The sequence below is a fragment of the Cheilinus undulatus genome, linkage group 6, assembly GCF_018320785.1.
Source record: "Cheilinus undulatus linkage group 6, ASM1832078v1, whole genome shotgun sequence".
In the NCBI taxonomy this organism is placed as follows: Eukaryota; Metazoa; Chordata; class Actinopteri; order Labriformes; family Labridae; genus Cheilinus; species Cheilinus undulatus.
Genome location: NC_054870.1, coordinates 33,795,448 through 33,814,818, shown reverse-complemented (window position 1 = coordinate 33,814,818; position 19,371 = coordinate 33,795,448). Strand labels below are relative to the sequence as shown.

The 19,371-nt window shown below is 39.4% G+C and overlaps 1 protein-coding gene across 4 annotated transcripts in view; it reads right to left on the bottom strand.

The window, feature by feature from the left end:
- The window catches only part of slka (STE20-like kinase a), a 30,359-nt gene extending 10,988 nt beyond the window's left edge, over window positions 1-19,371 (bottom strand). For all 4 annotated transcript variants that reach the window (XM_041789117.1, XM_041789119.1, XM_041789118.1 and 1 more), the window contains exons 1-12: window positions 18,767-19,371; window positions 13,281-13,445; window positions 8,453-8,501; window positions 7,737-7,886; window positions 5,540-5,612; window positions 5,017-5,211; window positions 4,726-4,807; window positions 4,432-4,563; window positions 2,023-3,258; window positions 1,798-1,928; window positions 1,196-1,319; window positions 712-891 (exon numbers count right to left, since the gene is read on the bottom strand). In XM_041789117.1, the coding sequence (XP_041645051.1) occupies window positions 712-891; window positions 1,196-1,319; window positions 1,798-1,928; window positions 2,023-3,258; window positions 4,432-4,563; window positions 4,726-4,807; window positions 5,017-5,211; window positions 5,540-5,612; window positions 7,737-7,886; window positions 8,453-8,501; window positions 13,281-13,445; window positions 18,767-18,916 (2,667 nt within the window). In that variant the 5' untranslated portion in view covers window positions 18,917-19,371. The remainder of the gene's footprint in view (window positions 1-711; window positions 892-1,195; window positions 1,320-1,797; window positions 1,929-2,022; window positions 3,259-4,431; window positions 4,564-4,725; window positions 4,808-5,016; window positions 5,212-5,539; window positions 5,613-7,736; window positions 7,887-8,452; window positions 8,502-13,280; window positions 13,446-18,766) is intronic.

Sequence of the window (19,371 nt, the reverse complement as noted above, 5' to 3'; positions counted from 1 at the left end):
ACGGACATTGCAAACAATGAATCGTTAAACATGTGTTTTCAAAGAAAGCTTGTTTTTTCTCAGGTAAATGACCATAAAAACACTGAAAAGATAACGCTTTTAGCCAACTAGCATGATAAATGACCACTGTAAGTGGTTCAAAAAGCAAATTACAAACAGCACACCACCACAAAGGCCTCATAATAAACAATGGATGCCAAGAGTATACTGCAATAAAATCAGCATAAAGCAAACTAAACAACCAACACATTCAGGAAAGCATTAAAGGCTGTTAAGCAGAGAAAAGCTAATAAAGAGCAGAGTATATTTATAAGAAGCTAAGTACACCATCATGTTAAGGCGTTATACTTATCCTTAGACTGAACTTTTATTAAAGAGTTCTCCTAAAAGAACAAATAGACTCAGTAGCAAAGTGTTGCTAAGGAGGCATCCAGGAGCCTCAGGGCAGATGAATAATGGATACAACAACATGGAGCTAGCAGCATCTATGAGAGAGACAGCACAGAGCATCTCTGGCTATCATCTGCACACATGCAGCACAGAGCACCACTCCCACAGGATTAATACATTACAGCCAAGTATGCCACCGGGTGAGTTGTTGAACACGTGCACCATTAAAGAGCTCTTATCTATCGCATGCAAATAAGTACGACCCCAAACTAAGAGCTAATCAGCCCACTGCAATGCAGAAACAGTCATGCACACTCGTACCTCTTTCTTCCTGTTCTTCAACATGTTTTGGAACTTGGAGAGCTCCTTGTCTTGATCTGCTTTGATACGCTTGGCCTCGTCTCGGAGCCGGCTGGTGTGGTCCTGCTCTAGCCGCTCGATGGTCTGCTTCTGCTTTTTTTCAAGGTTCTCCACCTCTTGGTCATACTGACGCTTCTTAGCCTGCACAGACAGAATAAAAACACACATATATCAGTTCTAAAAGATTATGTAAAGTGTTTATGGGAGATTAATTGCCCTTTAGTTTAACACAGCATCCAAAAGTTTGAGGGAGAAGGAGAAGGATGATATTGAGTCATTTAAACCTGGCTGTGAATGTGATAGAAACACACTCATGTCTTGCTAGATGTTTCATGTAGGCCTCTACATCTGATTGAGAGCAGCTTTGAGTTGAAAAAGTTAGTTTCCTAGGAGTTGGCCAAATAAAAACACATCACACCACTGCGGTAAGAACAGCCTGACTCACAGTTGTTTCCTGTTCAAAGCGCCGGTAGATCTGCTCTCTCTGCTGCTGCAGCTTGTTGCTCAGTTGTTGCTGGGCCCTCTGCTCCTCCTTCTGCAGGAGGCGCAGCTCTCTCAACTCCTGTCGCCTGGGGAAACAACACACACCAACACACTCAGTCATAATGTCACCACATTTAACTGTCAAATATTTAAGAGATTTTAATGAATATTTCAGATATTATTCACAAAAGTTGTCTTGCCATATCCGTGATGGTTTATCATATGTTTTAATACGACACTATTTCCTGAATTGATGGTCCTTGTCCCTTCATTTCTGAGACAATATCCATTAAATTTGTACATGCTAACTCTGTGCATTACTGACAGTGAATCATTACACAGCCAGCATTGTCCAAACATTCAGAGCAGCACTTCTCGTGTCTTTAAAAGAGAGATGACAGTAACATAATGCAGCATGCACCACAAGAGATAACCCATCTGGCATTTGCAAAAAGCTGTGGGAGTTGTGTGAGATGAATGAAACTATTTAAGGCAGACATGTTAAATAGGCCATGCACATATTTAGAACAGACAGTGTAATAAGCACATTGGACACAAGCGTACCTCAGGAACCTCATCTCTTCGCTCTTAGTGTCGTTATCTGTCACTATCTTTGATGTCGTCACACTAACTTCTACACCATCCACCATGAACTTGCGTGTCTTCTTCAGTGTCTTTTTCTGACGTTTGGACTCCTACAAAAAAAAGGCGAGTTTATAGTGGCACAAATAAAACATAAATAAATTGAATTCACAACTGAAGTTGGAAGTGAGGCACAGCCTATTTTACCTGCATGGACACAGAGCCCTCTTTGCTCTTAGACAGGAAGCTAGAGATGGACAGATTGAGGTCGAGGCTGCTGCTGTCAGCTGCAGAGCTGCTCCCAGAGTCAGAGTCCTTCTCCATATCTGACTTGATCACCAAGGGGCTTCCTGGTTCCATCTTGCATTCTGAGTCCGTTTCACTCTCCTGGACAGAGACAGTATCTTGGGAGGTGACTTCATCTACAGGAGTAGTTTTCTCCTCGTCTTCCTTCACAGGGACATCTTCACATGGAGCCACTGGCTGTGAATCCTCTGGGACTTCTTTGGCTTCATTACTAACTCCATTAGTCAGCTCAGATGGTGTCTGTTCCTCTAGTTTAGCCTCCTCCTCTTGTTTAGGCTGCTCTTCGTCTTTAGGAGCCTCATCCTTTGGTTTCTCCTCCTCTGGCTGACCCTCTGTGGCCTCCTTCTCTATAATAACTTCATCTGAGGGCTTTGTGTCTGTTTCTCCATTAATGTTTGTGTCTATTAATTCTGATTCTATAGTCGGTGTGTCTGCATTCATTACATCTGGGCCATTAGCTGCATCTTCTATACTATCCTCTGCATCTTTCTGTGGAGGGATCTCCTCTTCTGGGTCTTTGCTTTCTTCTTCTGGCTGTTCCACTTCTCCCGATAAAGATTCAGATTCCACTTGTTTATCTTCAAGCTGCTCTTGAGATTCTTTGACTTCTTCTGTACCTGCTTCTTTTTCTGTCTCTTCTCCCTCGTGTTCCCCTTCCTCCACTTCTTGTTTTTCTTCAATAACTTGAGAAGCTTCATCCTCTGTTTTCTCCTCTGGTGTTTCTTTCTGTTCTCCCTCTTTTTCTTCACTTTCTGGGACAAACACTTGTGTTGTTTCACCATTTTCTTCTGGCTGTGATACAGCAGGCTCATTGGGAATCTCTTCAATTTTAGTATCCTCTGTTTCAGGCTCTGTAGGAGTTTGTGAGACCAAGTCCTTTGTAGGCTCTGTTAGCCCAGATACCAGCTCTTCACTGCCAGCATTAGACACCTCATTGAGTTTCTCCTCATCAGTCTTGTTAACCTCAATTGTTCCTTGGCCTTCGCCAGAGAGCTTATCATTGATCTGATCCTCAGCAGGAACTGTCTCCATCTTCTCAGTTACAGATTCCAGAGTGGCAGGAGTCGGTGTGACTTTGTCATCCTCTGAGCTGGCCACGCTGACATCTGATGGCGCTCTCTTGTGCCCTGGAGCCGCCTGAGCCAAACAACATGACACCAGTGAGTGATAAAATAAGCCACAGCACAAATTGTTCCTCAAAAACATTTGTTAGGGCTCTCATAGTATAATGGACATGTGGGAAAAAGGATTGATGTCAGATTTGTAAATACTTAGTTCTGTGGTTCTGAATTGATTAAAAAAGCTATCTTATCAGAACATATTATTCTTTTGCCCTGAATAAATGTTCACCAGTGGACAGTTTTAGCTCAGAGAACCTGCTACATGCATTTTCTCACATGCACCCTCTCTACCTGCCTTGGTGCCATGCTGCAAGAGGAAAGCTTGTTCTGGTTCATCTGTCCACTGCATTACCATGATAGCTTTCAGTGTCATTAATGCATAGCATTGTCTGAAATACTGCTTTTACTGTCTATGGGACAGCAAGACATTTAACCCATCCTGTTCTCACTGAAGGCAGAGGTTATAGAGAAAGTTGGATTCTACATTTGCAAAGGTAAGAGAAAGTTTGACCAAAGGAAACACAACATGCCATGCTTGCTAACACCCACTCTCAGAGTTAAAATAAGCTGCTGACCACATGCACACAGCATCACTTCATCTATTTTCCAGCTCATTCAATAAAATAAGATCAGCATTTTAAATGTTAAAAAATGCATGACTAAATTCATGGCAAATCTACTCATTACTAAATGTGGGTATTCAAACTAATGTAGTGAAAACAATGACTGGACAGGCATAAAACCATTTAAAACCATCAGTGTGCAAAACACTGCCCAGCTGCAGGGGGGTCTCTGACACTATTTGGAAATAAAAACATAGAACTAGAAAGAACTAAAAACCTGTAAAAAAAACTCCCTCAATTATAAAAAAAGACAGCTTAATGCCCCTTTTTGAGATCATAATAAAGGCCTCTCCTCTGACTGAAACCATGAGCTTAGTTATAGATAAACATTTCTTCACAAAAAATAAATTATTAACCTATTTATGAATGGAGTCACTGTTAATACAGTGATTGACAGGCATGTGCCAGTGTGCGTCAAACCATCCTGCCATAGGGGAGACGGGAAGGAATGAATCGGAAAAATCAAATATACATTTTAAGCTTCTATAATCAAACTGAATCCAATCAAATCCACAGTTACTGAAGAATTCCCCCCCTAACATACATATATCAATAAAACAACATACTAGAGGTGTATCAGGCTCATCTTCTTCCTCCTCCTCTTTACTATCTTCAATCTCCTCTGTGACTTCTGCTTTAGCCTCGGCGATGAGCTCTCTTAGAGGTCTGCTATCTGTGACACTGGTGACAAAAGGATGCTGCAGAGATGGCCAGGGATACAAGAAATCAAATTAAAAAGAAATTTATATGCTTGAATAACATAAGAACAAAAAGTGTCCTCCTTAAAAATATTCTTTTTGGGTTGTATGGATTTGACTTTGAGATAAAAGCAGGTAGTAAATTTGGGCAGGGCAGCTCACCTGCAGAAGCTGTACTGAACTCCATCTATTGTCCACATTCTTGTCAAGTGCTTTCCGTAGAAAGTCGTTGAATTCTGGTGACCTTTTCAGTAAAACAACACAAGTTAAAATAGCACAGTAAATTTCCTGCTGCTTTCTGAAATACACTGAAAACCAATCATCCTCCTGGCCTCTCAGTTAAGCACAATCCTTCTAGCAGTCAAACATCAACAACAGTCAAAATGTCCTTATCTTGAATCAGTAAACATTCCAGTGCCACCTCTCTTGTCACCACTTAGGCAAACAACTCACCAGCGAGAAGGATGCATGAGTGTGGGCGGCTCGGACTTGGCTATTTTCAGCAGCACCCTCATGGGATTCATCTCGTGGTTGGGCGGCTCAATCTGTGCCAGCTCTATCAGGGTTACCCCAAGGGACCAGATGTCGGCCTTGTAGTCATATGGACGATCCTTGGAAGTTTCGCACATCACCACCTCTGGGGCCATCCTGCAGAATTACATGTTACAGGTTTGTAATCAGCTAAGCCAAGTTTGAACTGCAAGTGAATATGTCTGTTGGTAATGCTGTATTGTCTTTCTGACTCCTTTTATTAACAAATTCTCTTTACATTTAAGAGTAAAAGCCACACATATTTACAAGCATTAAGTCTGAGAATGCATTTATGCTTTTCTGAATGAGGCATTTTTTTGTTATTCTACATTTTTAGTTTCTAGCCACAATATGGAAGAATCCTTCCCCTTGCTGCGGGACACGCTAGCACAATCATCAGTCAGAGAGGGGTGAATGCCCTCTTGTATGCAGACTGCTGACTCACCAATACGGAGTGCCGATGAAAGAGTCTCTTCTCTGTAATGTCTTGGTATTTTTAGCAGATACCCCAAAGTCAGCTGAAAGAAGGAATGAAATATGATTCTTTTCATTAGTGCATCAAACTTGATTGTATAATAAGACCTTCTGTTTTGACTGCAACTCTATTGGCATGGAAGATATTTAAAAAAAAAACACAAATCATATTAGGGTTGTCAGGATACCACAATTTTGGACTACCCGGATCCGAATACACTTAAAAAAAAAAAAAACCCTTGAAATATCACACTGACATAAATATTCAGACCCTGCAACAACAGTTCAAATTTAGCCCTGGTGCCTCCCATTTCTCCTGATCTTTGCTGAGATGTTTCTTCAACTTGATTGAGGTCCACCTGTGGTAAATTACATTGATTTTACATGATTTGGAAAGGCACACACCTCTCTATAGATGGCTTACAGCTGAAGATGCATACCAGTGCAAAAACCAAGCCATGAGGTCAAAGGAACTGCCTGCAGAGCTCAGAGACAGGATTGTTGCAAGGCACAGATCTGGGGAAGGCTATGAAAAATGTGTTACTTTTAAAGTTCCCAATAGCACAGTGGTCTCAGTGATTCTCAAATGGAAGAGGTTTAGCACATCCAGGACTCTTCCAAGAGGCTGGTCCTCTGGCCAAACTGAGCAATCAGGGGATAAGAGCCCTAGTAAGAGAGGTGACCAAGAACCTGATGGTCACTCTGACTGAGCTCCAGAGATCCTGTTTGGAGAAGGGTCAAAGTTCCAGAAGGACAAGCACCACTGCAGCCCTCCACTGATCTAGGCTTGTGACAGAGTGACTAGATGGATGCCTCAGGTCAGACACACACAAGCCCTCTTGGAGTTTGCAAAGAACTCACAAGAAAGCCAAGCTTTACCACTGGGGGACTTCAATCAAGGTGTAGAAACATCTCAGCAACATTTAAAAGAACAGGGCAGAACCTGAGCTTAAGTTCAAGTGTTGTTGTAGAGGTTCTGAATAGTTATCTTCATATGATATTCCAGGTTTATTATTTTTTAATAAATTAACAAAAATGTCTAAAACTGATTTCACCTTGTCATGATGGGGTACTGAGTGTGGATTAATGAGAATATTTTTTTTTTACTGTAGCATCAGGCTGCAACGTAACATAATTGAAAAAAGTGAGGGGGTCCGAATACTTTCTAGATGCACTGTATTTTACGACAAATGTAACTTCTGAGATGCCAAAAACAACTATAGAAACATTAGTGTTTTCTGTCCTGTGAACTCGAGTGGGCTACCTAAACTCTCTGTCATTTTTTTAATATGACAAATGATCTGCACATTTTTAAAATATCTGGTACTTTTTGATACTATCAATCATTAAAATAATGGAGTTTTTTTGTTTTAAAGGTGGTAACAAAAAAATAACATTGTGTCATTCTTACATTATATTCCTATAGCAGCTACAAAATTCTTCAGTGAATTAAGCGGTTTCAAATGTATACCTGGAAAAGTCTTCAGACGAGACCGAACCTTCCTTTCACAACGCTTTCACAGATCCATAATCACATCTTGCAGCTCAGTTACCTCTGCAAACTGCTCCTCTCCTCGCACCACTTACAGAGTGTATACATTAGAGGGAAACAGAGATCTATCATTAGGTCCCTGGTGACTGCTTGATAATTATTGTTTGCCAGGCACCATAATGACCCTCTGCCTACAGATTGTGAATCATTGCAGAGCCTGCAGCTATAGATGCTACAGCAGCAACACAGTCACTTCTACTTTGCAGGAATATTATGTAATCAATTCAACATACCAGCTACTCCAGTACGCAAGTGGTGGCTAAAAATATACAGTTCTTACTTTTTATTTTTATATGATGCCAGATGAATGAGTGATTGTTATCACATGCAAACACTGTGCTGTACTCCCTATTGTCACACAGCTCAGCTGGCTGCCAAAGCACTTATGGCTAAAGGATCTGCAATTGACTTTGCTCATTAGCTTTTTAGGCCTATTAGAGCTGGCCCTGTAGGGAGGTTTTAGCTTGGCCACCAAGGACAACCATCTGAGAGAGAATCAACAGATAATCAGCTGTTGTTTTGTTAAGTATTTCTGAGCAAAGACGCTAAATAATCCTTCCCTCTAATAGAGTGGAATATAACAATAGCAGATGCAGTAGCAAAATGGTGACTTTACCTAGTTTGACTTCTCCATCCAACGAAAGGAGAATGTTTCCAGCTTTCAAGTCTCTGTGGATGACCTTGTTCTCGTGGAGGTAACACAAGGCCTCTAAGGTCTGCCTACAAACTACACGAATCTGTGGCTCCGTAAGGGGTCTCTCCAGTTCTGCAGATAGACATACAGACATAGAATTTGTAAGTGGTCATATTTTCCTGGAAATATGTTTAAGTTTTAAGGCATTTTCACACACACAGACTGGGCCATTTGGTAATAAAAACACTGAATATGAAAGCCTGTTGGTAACCGTTAGCAACAGAAGGACCAAACTCCACCTTGAAACCAGCCAGCATGTATGACTAGACAAATATGGGGGAAAAAATGTGTTCTAGTTGAGTCAGACCACAAAGCCAAAAGCATCAACATCCAACAGTGAAGGGAAAAAATTGGTATCCTTTTGTCAGTGTGATTCGCACATAAGAAAAAGGTGTTGTTGTGTTTCTGTGTGCTTCAAAACAAGAGAGGAAAAACTGCAAAAAGTGGACAAACTGCTCCTTGAAATCTAAGCTTCAATAATTACACAGTTGGAGTGGCCTCTTTAACTGGCGAGAGGGAAAAAAAAATCCCACAGAGGCTTCTGGTTGGAATAAAAAGAGCTGGCACTGGAGGATGGAGGAAAGAAAAAGCTTTAGGACATTTTTTTTTAGGTTTCCCTCAATAAAGGAGAGACTTACCCAGCATGATGGCATCCACTGCACCGCCTGCACAGAACTCTATTAGGATCTGCAAGAGTAATACAAAACAAAGGTGAACTTTAAGGCATGCGAGGCACTAATTTAACTCCTTAATAGCTCCCACACACAACATATTATTTGCTTAAAAGAGGAACTTGTGATATTCATGGTAGGTGAACAACATGACCTTTGTGGGAGAGACATCAAAACCTCTACTCTACGTTATTGATTACATTGTGGAGACATTCCAGGAAGCCAATCGATCAGACATGAAACAGCCACACTGGGCTTCCTCTAAAGACAGATCTTTTCCTTTCTGGGAACATCTTTACGTTTCAGTGATTGCTGGATATATATTAAAAAAAATCATTAGAGTTTCTGTTTGAAAGATATAAGCCTGGGATTGACTGGGATCCTCCTGCACCTACAAATTCAGAGAACAGAGAACATTTCCTTATTTTTTAAGAGTGTTGGTTCATAGTGTATGCTGACATGTGACTTACATCCAGGATATTTCATCATACATTATGATGAAAAAAAACGACTTCCTCTTTGGGTGGGGGTAACAGATTATTACGAAGTTATCCTTCAGCTGATACTTGTTAAGATCAAGATGTCATATTCTTTACACAGAGAGTTTTAAGAGATAAAAGATTAGATAAAAGCATGTAAATCATGCTGTTTGGATCAGACTGAGGGTGAAAAATGTATGAATGAAAAATTTAGGGAAATAGATAACCTTAACAACATGGATTTACATTAACTTATCAATCACAGAGTGAAAGTCAAATACTGTTGATACACACTTAAAAGCTGTAATTCCATGTTAGATTTGATCAGAATTATGCAGCATTTTAACAGACTTAAATTCAACTTATAAAAGAGAGCAAGGAAGCACATCACAGTAATTTTTGTTGAAGCCCAAACTGCTGTGCAAAAGATAAACATGGGACTAATGCTGGTTAATTAATCAAGTTTCAACTCCATTTAAGATTTTGTTATGTGTTAAATGTTACAGAGTTTCAATTTAGCCACAAGAGTACATTGCCGCTACTTTAAAACCATAGTTAATGGGCACTGGTTGAGCTCAGATGGTAGAACAGCTGCCCATACACAGAAGCTACATTCCCTGACACACTGGACGAAGTATATACAGTATATCCTGCTGCTGGCGCTGTTAGGTGCATGTCTTCCACTGCTCTCTTACTTATACTTCATGTCCCTCTTTAGCTGTCCAATCAAAATAGGCCAAAAAGCCAAAAAAATTGTAATTTAAAAAAACGGAATCAATTTACAGGGATAAGTACTGAAATCCAGTACCAAAATGGCACTGGTACAAACACGTCTGAAACCTACCAGATCAAACATAGACTTCAGCCCTCTGGGACCGTTCAAATATTTGTTACACTTGGGACCTGTAGCGCATAATATGTAAACCATTGTATGTACCATTGTACCATGTAAACCATTATAAAAATACTGACACTTGAATGTTTGCATAATGTGCATAAAATCTCTGCTGCTGCAAAAAATGAATTTATTAAACTGGTATTTTTACACATTTCAAGTTAAAGAAATATTGCATCTTCTGTGATTTAAAAATTGTAGCAAGCCATATTACGATTTAATCTAATTTGCGATTAATTGCCCAGCCCTAGCAATGACAAATACTCACACTTGGGACCTTTAGGGCATAAAACACACCATTGAAACCCATTCTAACTGTTATTTTTGATCTCCCTGCCATGAAACCATAATGCATATGTTTTATTATATCTGGGAGTCAGTCTGGCCTTTGACCTTGAAATTGATAATTTTTGTACTCTCCACCCAATGGCATCATTTTGACCATATTTGGCATATGGATAAAAACATGCTATTTCTACGAGATGGCACTGTCCCATTTGACCTCCTCCCTCACCCCTGTGTGTGTGTGCAATATCTTTTACAGCTACAGTATGAGGAGTGCGTTTTATGCGCTAAAGGTCCCAAGTGTAACAATTGCTTGTACACAGTGTATTTTAGCCTTACTGTAGGAGCTTAGCTAGAAATAACAAGATCAAACAACAATACACAATCTTACAAAAAATACCTGCCAAATGCATGAATTCAGCCAAAATTATCGAAAAATGAAAGCGCGTAAAATGCGCACAAGGGTCCCAGAGGGTTAATCTCAGCACCCTGCCAACCCAACATGACCCCCTACATCTCCCAAAGGAAAGGCACAGAATATGTAGTTAAATTTGTGTGAATTATGTGCATTCATTTTTATTTTAGCAGAGCATAAAAGTCTTGTATTTCTTGCTGTTCAATCAATGATTTCCTCTGAAGGATAGACACACTGACTTAACAAATTTTCTTTGTCTGTCACACAGCTCAAATATGATTTTTTGTTTGAGCCTCTTACATAAAGACATTACAGCTATTTCCTTTTCGAATCCCATGTTCTTTCAACACATTTTAAAGATATTTCTCTGAAACACCTATACCAACACAGCTTTTATTCACATTCTGATGTGACACAAGAACAGCTACTCTTGTTGACTCCATGTAAGTAAAATCTATTTTTTAATAACTAAATGATTGTTGGTTTAAATTTGTAGCAGAGAGAGTGAAGGACAGCTCATCCATGGGCGAAGTAACTTATAACTAGTGAGAAATATCTTTAACATGACCTTTTTTCTCTTAAAGGTACTGATTCAAACACCATTAAAGGCCGGCAAAGACAACACAAGTTTTTGTAATTTCGTGACTGATCCATGTCAGACTATGCAATGAAAACCTTGTAGTGTCTTGGCTGACAGCCTGGCAACACTATAAGTGTGATCGCGACTGCTCATCGTATGCTGACGTAACCACTGTTTCCGTGATTGTGTGCAAGTTCACTGGTCATTGGGGAGGTGGGTCAAAGAGTTTCAATCATAGCTAAAACAGAGGGGCTCTTTGTATGGAGCTACTCATTACTGAGTCCTTCTTTGAAACTTTCATTTCAGTTTTGAGGTTTTTTTTTTTGAGCTATGAGTTTAAACTTTTGATCAGCCGATGACCAGCCTACTTCAGTTTAATTGTTGTTTTCAATAAAGTGTTTACTCAAACTTTTTATTTGTCTCACTCCCATTTCTTCTTTTTGCATTTAAAGTTCTACTTAGAACTTTCTTAAGATCCAACAGTGCAAAATGTAAATTCTTGCAATTTTTCAACTGGTCTTAAAATTTTGATCAGGAGTGTATTATTATTTTAAAATACATGCATTTTTACTGAGTCATTTTCATCTAGAACTTGTTTTCAGAGTCTTCAGAATATTTAAATGTCAAGAGCATTTAAGTTTACTAAATGCATGCAGTGCAGATTCTATGAAATCAATGAGTAGTCAGGTTTAATCATTTTGATCTTAATATAAATCAACATAATCATGACGATAAGGATACTTTCTTGTGATTAAGCAGCTCTACTTAGCAATATAATGTTAATGCTGTTATTGAGATGTAAAACTGACCATTACCTGACCTTAGTCTCAATAGCATGTGTAATGATCTGACCAACAATTCATCTATATTGACTTTGCCATCTAGTTTTCAGCTTATAGTGTCATATGACCAAAAATCAATTGAAACTACAACCGAGCACCACCCTCTATTCAAACAAAGAGGAGAAGCCAAGCAGTAGTTCCTGTTGTACAATATTATTTACAGTGCTGTGAGAATCTCGACATATATTTGCATGCTGCTTATGATTCCGACAGGTGTCACACAAGGTGTAAAGTACACAAATTAAAATTTTCTGGTAGGTTTTTTCATGTTTAAGTGAGAATCATCAATAATTTTTGCAATATGTTGTCTTTGCTTTTGTTCTGTAGAAAAAGGGAAATTCTTATTACACATTAACTTGACAGCCAAAACACGTAAAGCAGGGGAAGTTACATATTCGTCATGCAGTTTAAATATCAAAGGGTGGTTGGAGGTACAGACCTGTATGCAGCTCTGAATTATTCACAAGCACTTTCTCCAGCCACCAAAACCACTCTATTATCATCCCATAGATGTGGCCAGTCCACAAGGGACAGTCACATGACACCACCTGCCAGGACATAATTGCTGTGGGGCCTCTTACAGCACACAGAACGGGATCTACTGACAAAGTATAAAGAGTGCATCGTGATTCATATATTACAAAGAAACAGGCTCAAGAGTCTTTTATAAATTGGTTTAGAGGGCGTCACCTTTAAGAAATCACTGCTTGAGTTTATATATAAGGTGTAAGTTTGATTTTTATTTCTATGATGACCTGTGGCATCTGGAAGGTCAGGCAATCCTGCAGCTGAACATGCAGCCTTAGCTTTGAACTAGCTTTAAGCCCTTTCCCACAGAGATTCCACACAAGTGCTGTAATAAAGCCCTGCAGTTACAGCACCTTTATGCTTTTACTTTGAACCAAACAACAGAGCAATTAGTAAATAGATCTTTGCATTGAGGTTTAGACATAGTGTTGCCCCCTCTGTAACCTCCTCTGCTAGCTGTAAAGTGGAACAACTCTGCTCCGCAATTTGCCGTTTACCTGACACAAAACATCAATATTTAACAGTACCAACTAAAGAGGCTATCAAAAAAGTATGACTGACTGGGTCCAGGATTGGTTTTAAACTCTTCTAATGAAAAAATGGCCTGTTTTTATAATTCAATCATATGACATAAGAATCCTTTGAAGAATCCTTTGAGAAGCAGCATAACAAACAGTGGCTTGTAATGAATTTGTGTCTCTGTGCATGACTGGTTCACCCCCCTCTGTCTCTTTGGCTTCAAATCAAAAGCAACAAACCAGGATAACTTACCCAAAGCTTGCCTTCGAAATAAAAGGCATCGAGCAGTTTGACGATGTGATGGTGATTGCAGGAGGCCAGAATGTCGATCTCCACCATGTAGTCCTCCAATTCATCTTCACTCTTTGTGTCAATAACCTTGGCAGCAGCGAGGGTCCCATTCTGCTTGTTCTGAGCCTGAAAGCAAACTGACGTCAGTACTTGAATATTCCCGCAAAAAAAAAAAAAAAAAAAACAATAATAAGGAAAGACACAGAACAATGTACCACTGGAGCTTGCAGTTTAATATATTTTGTATATTGCTGCAAGCTGGACTTCAGAACAATTAGCTCTGTGGAGCAGCTATCTGGGAAGAACATCCATCAATATTAACAATTTCAATTTAGACAAAAGCCATTGGAACTTAGAGCAGTAAACAACAGGACACTTTGTGGTAATCGTCATAAACACAGTTCCTATAGATTGTCCTTTTAATAACAGACTGTTAAATATTCAAAGAGAAAATTACTGGGGGAGACTGGAGCAGTTGTCTGGCAGCAGACAACACCCATATAAAGTCAAAATGTTTCCAATATGTCACACCAGCTTTTGCTGATGTAGTAAATATACATAACAATATAGTACTTGCTCTTTGCTAATTATTATCAAAGTGATTTCTTAATATTAGAATCATTTTAATCAAGTAACACTTGTGCGTTTCTCTCCACTTGCTTTCATTGTGTTCTGAATGATAAATTAGGTGCAACTCCTATGATATAACTGTGAAAAATCAGTCAACTTTGTACAGAGGAATTCAAACTAGTTATTGAGACAATTAACTTTTGAATCTCTTTTATACCAAGATTATAAATCAGACAAGACTTAGGGATATTTTACAATCTCACTCCATGTAATCAGTCTTCTGTTTGAAATCACTGGAGGTGCCTGTGGCTGGCTATTACAAAGAACACATTTGATGTCAAAAAGTCACATTCAATCCTTCCATAAAGTCTACACATGCCCTGAAATCTTCACTCACAGTTAGGCTGCTGCACTGCAGAAACTAATAAAAAAATGAACAAACATTTGGCCAACAAAAGTAGCCAAGAAGCTATTTTAAGGCCAGGTCTGAACATAATGTTTATGGATACAGACACAATCTCAGGGAGTTAAGGAAAAAGAGCAGGGAGGGAGTGTTAAGAGGACCTACTGCCGAAGAGTGTGTCACACCCTATATTTACACAGTACTGACACACTGCCTCTGTCTTTCTCTTTGTACTGGTTCACTCCTTTCTACAAATGAAATCACTAATACAGACACAAACTCAATATTAGCTTTGTGATGGAGCGAGAGATGGAGAGAGAGCAATGCTTATTTGTCAGCTGTTGAGTTATTTAAGTAGAGTCTGTGGCATTCATTATGTACATGACATTTTACAACACTTGCTTGTTTAGGGGGATTACAGGAGAGTTTGTTGATGTCATCCTGACAAATCTCATAATCCTTTATATTGAAAGTTTGATATTTTAAGACAGGTAAATTCTTTCTGAAAGTGAGCAGACTGCAATATTGATACATCAAACACAATTCTGGTATGCAATATTTCCCAAAATGTGGCATGTGAGCCCTAAGATCAAAATGTTTGATACTTTTTGATACCCTATGATTATACATTTTCTATAATTTTTTATATTTGACAGTATTGAAGAATGGCACAGTTTTGTCAAAAAAAAAAGTCATTTTTGACCAAAAGCTGACACAGTGGTAGGCAATAGACATTTAGATCAAGTAGAGAGAGGGAGCTCTACTAGTGACAAACAAAACAGTGATACAGAAAATTAAGATTAAGATTGAATAGTATTCATTTTTTATACCATCAAGCCCATAAATTTGAATCTATCAATCAATACTTTATTCCGTCTAGTGTTACTGAAAACTTTCAGACAGTGATACAGCCTGGTACAGTCTGTGAGGTATTAAACATAAGACAAAAAGAGGAAAACAGAAATATACACAAAACGGAAATCAAACCAGAAAACAGCCAAATATCTCCTGGTTTGCAAAAGTAAAAGCAATACATTTTCAAATTAGAATACATACCTTTTAGAGCAATGTATCATGTTTATGTTTAAAAAGAGTGCCTTAACACCATTTTGAATTAAAAAAAAAAAAAAAAAAAAAACCCTGGTGCAGTGATTCCTCATGCACAATCCTTACTCGTGTGTGTTAGTGAAGGATCCCAGACTTGCTCATGTTAACACAGGATGTGCATTACAACAGAGTCTGAGCAGAACGCTTAGATAGACATTTGTAGTCGCTGTTCTCTACTTCTGCCGTTCCATGTATAGTCTTTAAAATGTATTAGCATCCTCTCTGGTTTTTTAAAAACAGCACAGAGATGAGGAGAGGGAGAAAAGGGAAGCGGGTCTCACTGCTCTTGTGGCAGAAGCCAGGAGCAGACTTTTCTTCTTTGTGTGTGTGTTTTTTCTTTTTTTGTTTTATGATTTATTTAGGGCATTTCTGTGCCTTTATTTGAGGGAGAGGAGGACAGTGGCCCAGACCATACATACAATTACAAACAGGAAATGTCATAGACAATTATAAATAGTCAGTACATGGACCGAGATGCTCATTGACATCTTGACCCCCTCAAGTGGCCCCTTCAATAATGACACACTCAGGGTCAGGCAGATGAGCCAGGTAGAGCTGCTTCGGGTCCCAGTGTGACATCAGCTGTTTGATAACAACAAGCTAACTCAAACAGCTTTTGAAGCCAATCTGTGTGGCTTCTATATTGAAATTGCTGTCTCAACCGAAATTTGGATCAACCTAACGGCCCACTCTCTGAGCTTGACTTCCTGTCAGCTAGCTAGCTAGCATTCTTGTTGACAGATAGGTAGCTTCTGCCCGTGAAGCTATCTCTCAATCAAATGAGACGCGCCAATCAGTGTGCAGTGAGGTTTTTCCTAAATATAATCTAAACGATTGTGGTAAAAAAGAATTCACCCCCTCTACAGTGAGAGGACATAAAGCCATAAGCTAAGGAGACACATTTGGTTTTTTGAACCAGGCTATACACCAGTGTATTTCTAGTGTAAAAAACAGCTTTGTAGCATGTGTTGTGTGCATGACTTCCGGTGTTCCTGCAGCCAGCCTCAAGTGGACACTCGCCTGTATCGCAATTTTATGCTTCATTTTTTAGGATTGGAGGTTGCCACTTGATGTTGGCCCTTTTGACAAACACTGGTAGGAGCATGGTACCATGACAACCCTGCCCTCAATTTATGACGGGGGTGTGGGAGACTGCATGAAATTAATGCACAAAGTTTTAGACTGCAACCAAATTTTACCACTGCTTCGAGGGAAATGTGAAGCTAACAATGAGACACCACTACAACAGCAGATACTGAGGACAGCAATTCTCCCTCCTTTTGCCTCCTCTTACCAAAGTGTGGGATGGATTTTTCTGCAGTTGTCTCATTCAAGACAAAATACAGCTCAAAGCTAGACACTGAAAATGAAGTAGGAGTGGCAGTTTTACATCTGCAGCACAGATTTGAGATGATCTGTAGCACAAAACAACTCCAATCCAGTGGCGGAAATTATTGCAGAGCTGGAAATATAGATCTTAGAAGAACATTTCCATTATTTTATTCTGGAAGGAGTGAGGAGTCAAATTTTTCAAATTGTTACATCCTAAAAACCTTTAAGTTTCATGCTGCAGTATGAGTTTAAATGCTTTCTCTGTAGAAGCAACTTGTTAATTCTGTAATAATTGTTGTCATACACTGAAGTTGCTTTCTGTATTTTTTGCATACAATGTTTGATGTATAAATCCTAAAAATAGGATAATCTGTTAGCAAAAGGCTTGACTGATCACTTTGGGAACCACTGCTGTAAAGCATGGCCACACTTTTTTGCAGGATAATTAAATCTTGAATGACATATGCCAATATGAACTGACAGGGTGTGTGACTACAACTATGTGAGCAGTTTTTGGTAAGGTAAACAGAGTGACACACCTCTTCGGTAATAAAAGCAACTGCTGCTGTCTCTGTGAGCGCTGGGCTCTTCAACAGCTGATTCACACTCTGATGGCAGCCTTTTCTCACCCCACCCAAATGAGGCAGCCTTCATCAAAAGCCTGTGAAATAACTTATGAAATACGTACTGTGTTGACAGGAATGTGACCTAATGGAGGCAGGCTCAACCCTTATCTATATATTTATCTTAATCAGAGCCTGAAAAGCGGTTAACGTCCTCTGGCTTTCATCACATTTGATTAACAAGACTTGGAAAGATGCAAATTGAGATTTCTGGTCTATTAGTTGCTGTTTATTTGATCACAAGAGTTCCATGAAGGGAACGCATATGACACAAAACAGTGATAGGGCTGCAGTAAAAAGTCATGAATTGATGGAGAATATTGAGCTCCCTGCTAAGCTAATTTCTAATAAAGCACCTTGCAACCGACATTTCCAATCTGATAATTTTCTGTTTATGATTTGCAGTATAGACCTAAATAGTCTTACTGTTTAAAAGAGGTTGTATTTAAATAAGCTTTAAATAAAGAACTCTGGAAATACATGTGCAGGTGTATGAGCTGTGTTGATTTTTCTATTCATACACAGCTTCAAAACAAACTAGTAAAGGTATGTGAGGTAGCAGAGATTACACATTTTTGGCATAAAACCATGAACTCCTTGCCATATAATGCAATCCAACACAGCAAACAATGGCTTTAGAAACAGGTTCATGGAGGGAAGAAACGCCTTCTCTCAGGCTCTCACAATTTCCATATAACATCCACACACACATTGCTTGGAGACTCTTTCAGTAAATTTGCATTAAACTGTGCTGTTTTTGTTGTAGGTTTTGTTTCTACTCCGTGTTTCATATATGGTGGCAAAACTAATCAGACCTGGAGGAACAAACTGTGCAAAAACATTTGCATTGATTTGCATACAGACTGGAACTGACACCTGCAACCTTCTGGAGCATCTGCTCTCTTGATTTTTAAAACATTGTTTATTTGTGCTCTGTGTTCAACCTGAGACCAACAAGTCTGGCATCTGGGAGGCCATGTTTGCTATGTGGAGGAGACCCATAACTTCAGGAGTTTGAGAGGGGCCAACTGCAGCTCAATGACATGGCAAAGTCATATTTATATCCTAACAATGTAGCAATAGAGCCTAATCTATTTTCCATAAAAAGGGGAGTCTGACATCACAGGTCAGTTTTGCTTAAACACGCCCTTAGGACACATATCTTCATATCCCTTCCCGTATTCAATGGTAGCCAATTTAAGTGTTTGATGCAGTGTAAATGAACTGAAGTGTGCATTTGAAACGAAAAATGCACATATACAGGCCTATAATATGTGGCCTTCATTAGGACTGTGCTATCACAGGTGTCCTTTCACATCTTGAGCCATGAATGCAGGACGAAACACAATGGAAGTAAGTGTTTTTGAAGAAATAGGTTAGAAAACCCCAAGGCGGGTGTAATAATACATTACCTTAAATACTTTCCCAAACGCTCCATCTCCCAGTTCCCCAATGATGTCCCAGATTTCCTCTGGGTTAACGTCTCTATGTACATGTTCATACTGCTTCTTCTTCTTGTCAGGGCCCAGTTTGAATATCTTCCTAAAATTGAAGAAAGACATCTTCTCAAACGGGAACTACAGTGCTGTGTCGATGCGGTCTCCTCGTTTATTTCCGCCAAGAAAATATAGCGGTCCCTCCCGACGCGGAGCTGAAATGGCTATCGAAATAACAGCATGCAGGCGGTAAATGAGGGCAGACAGGCTGCTTTTGTAGCCATTCAGCTATGATAATGTCAATTATAACTTCCCTCGACGGCGGTTATTCATAGTCACATCATAGCTAGCAGTGTTCACAGGACCCTCCTCGGGCAGACGAGAGACACAGAGGAGAGTTCGCTGTTCCGCTGAAGCTGGTATTTCCGTATAAAAATAATTGAAGATGTCGAAAAAAAATATCATCACACTCGTTACGGCATTATCATCTTTTAACGTGAGCGACTTAAAATGGAGAGTCAAAAACATCCCATGCTTCGGTTGGATGACCACAGAGACAGAAGTTAGCGGACTGACGTCAA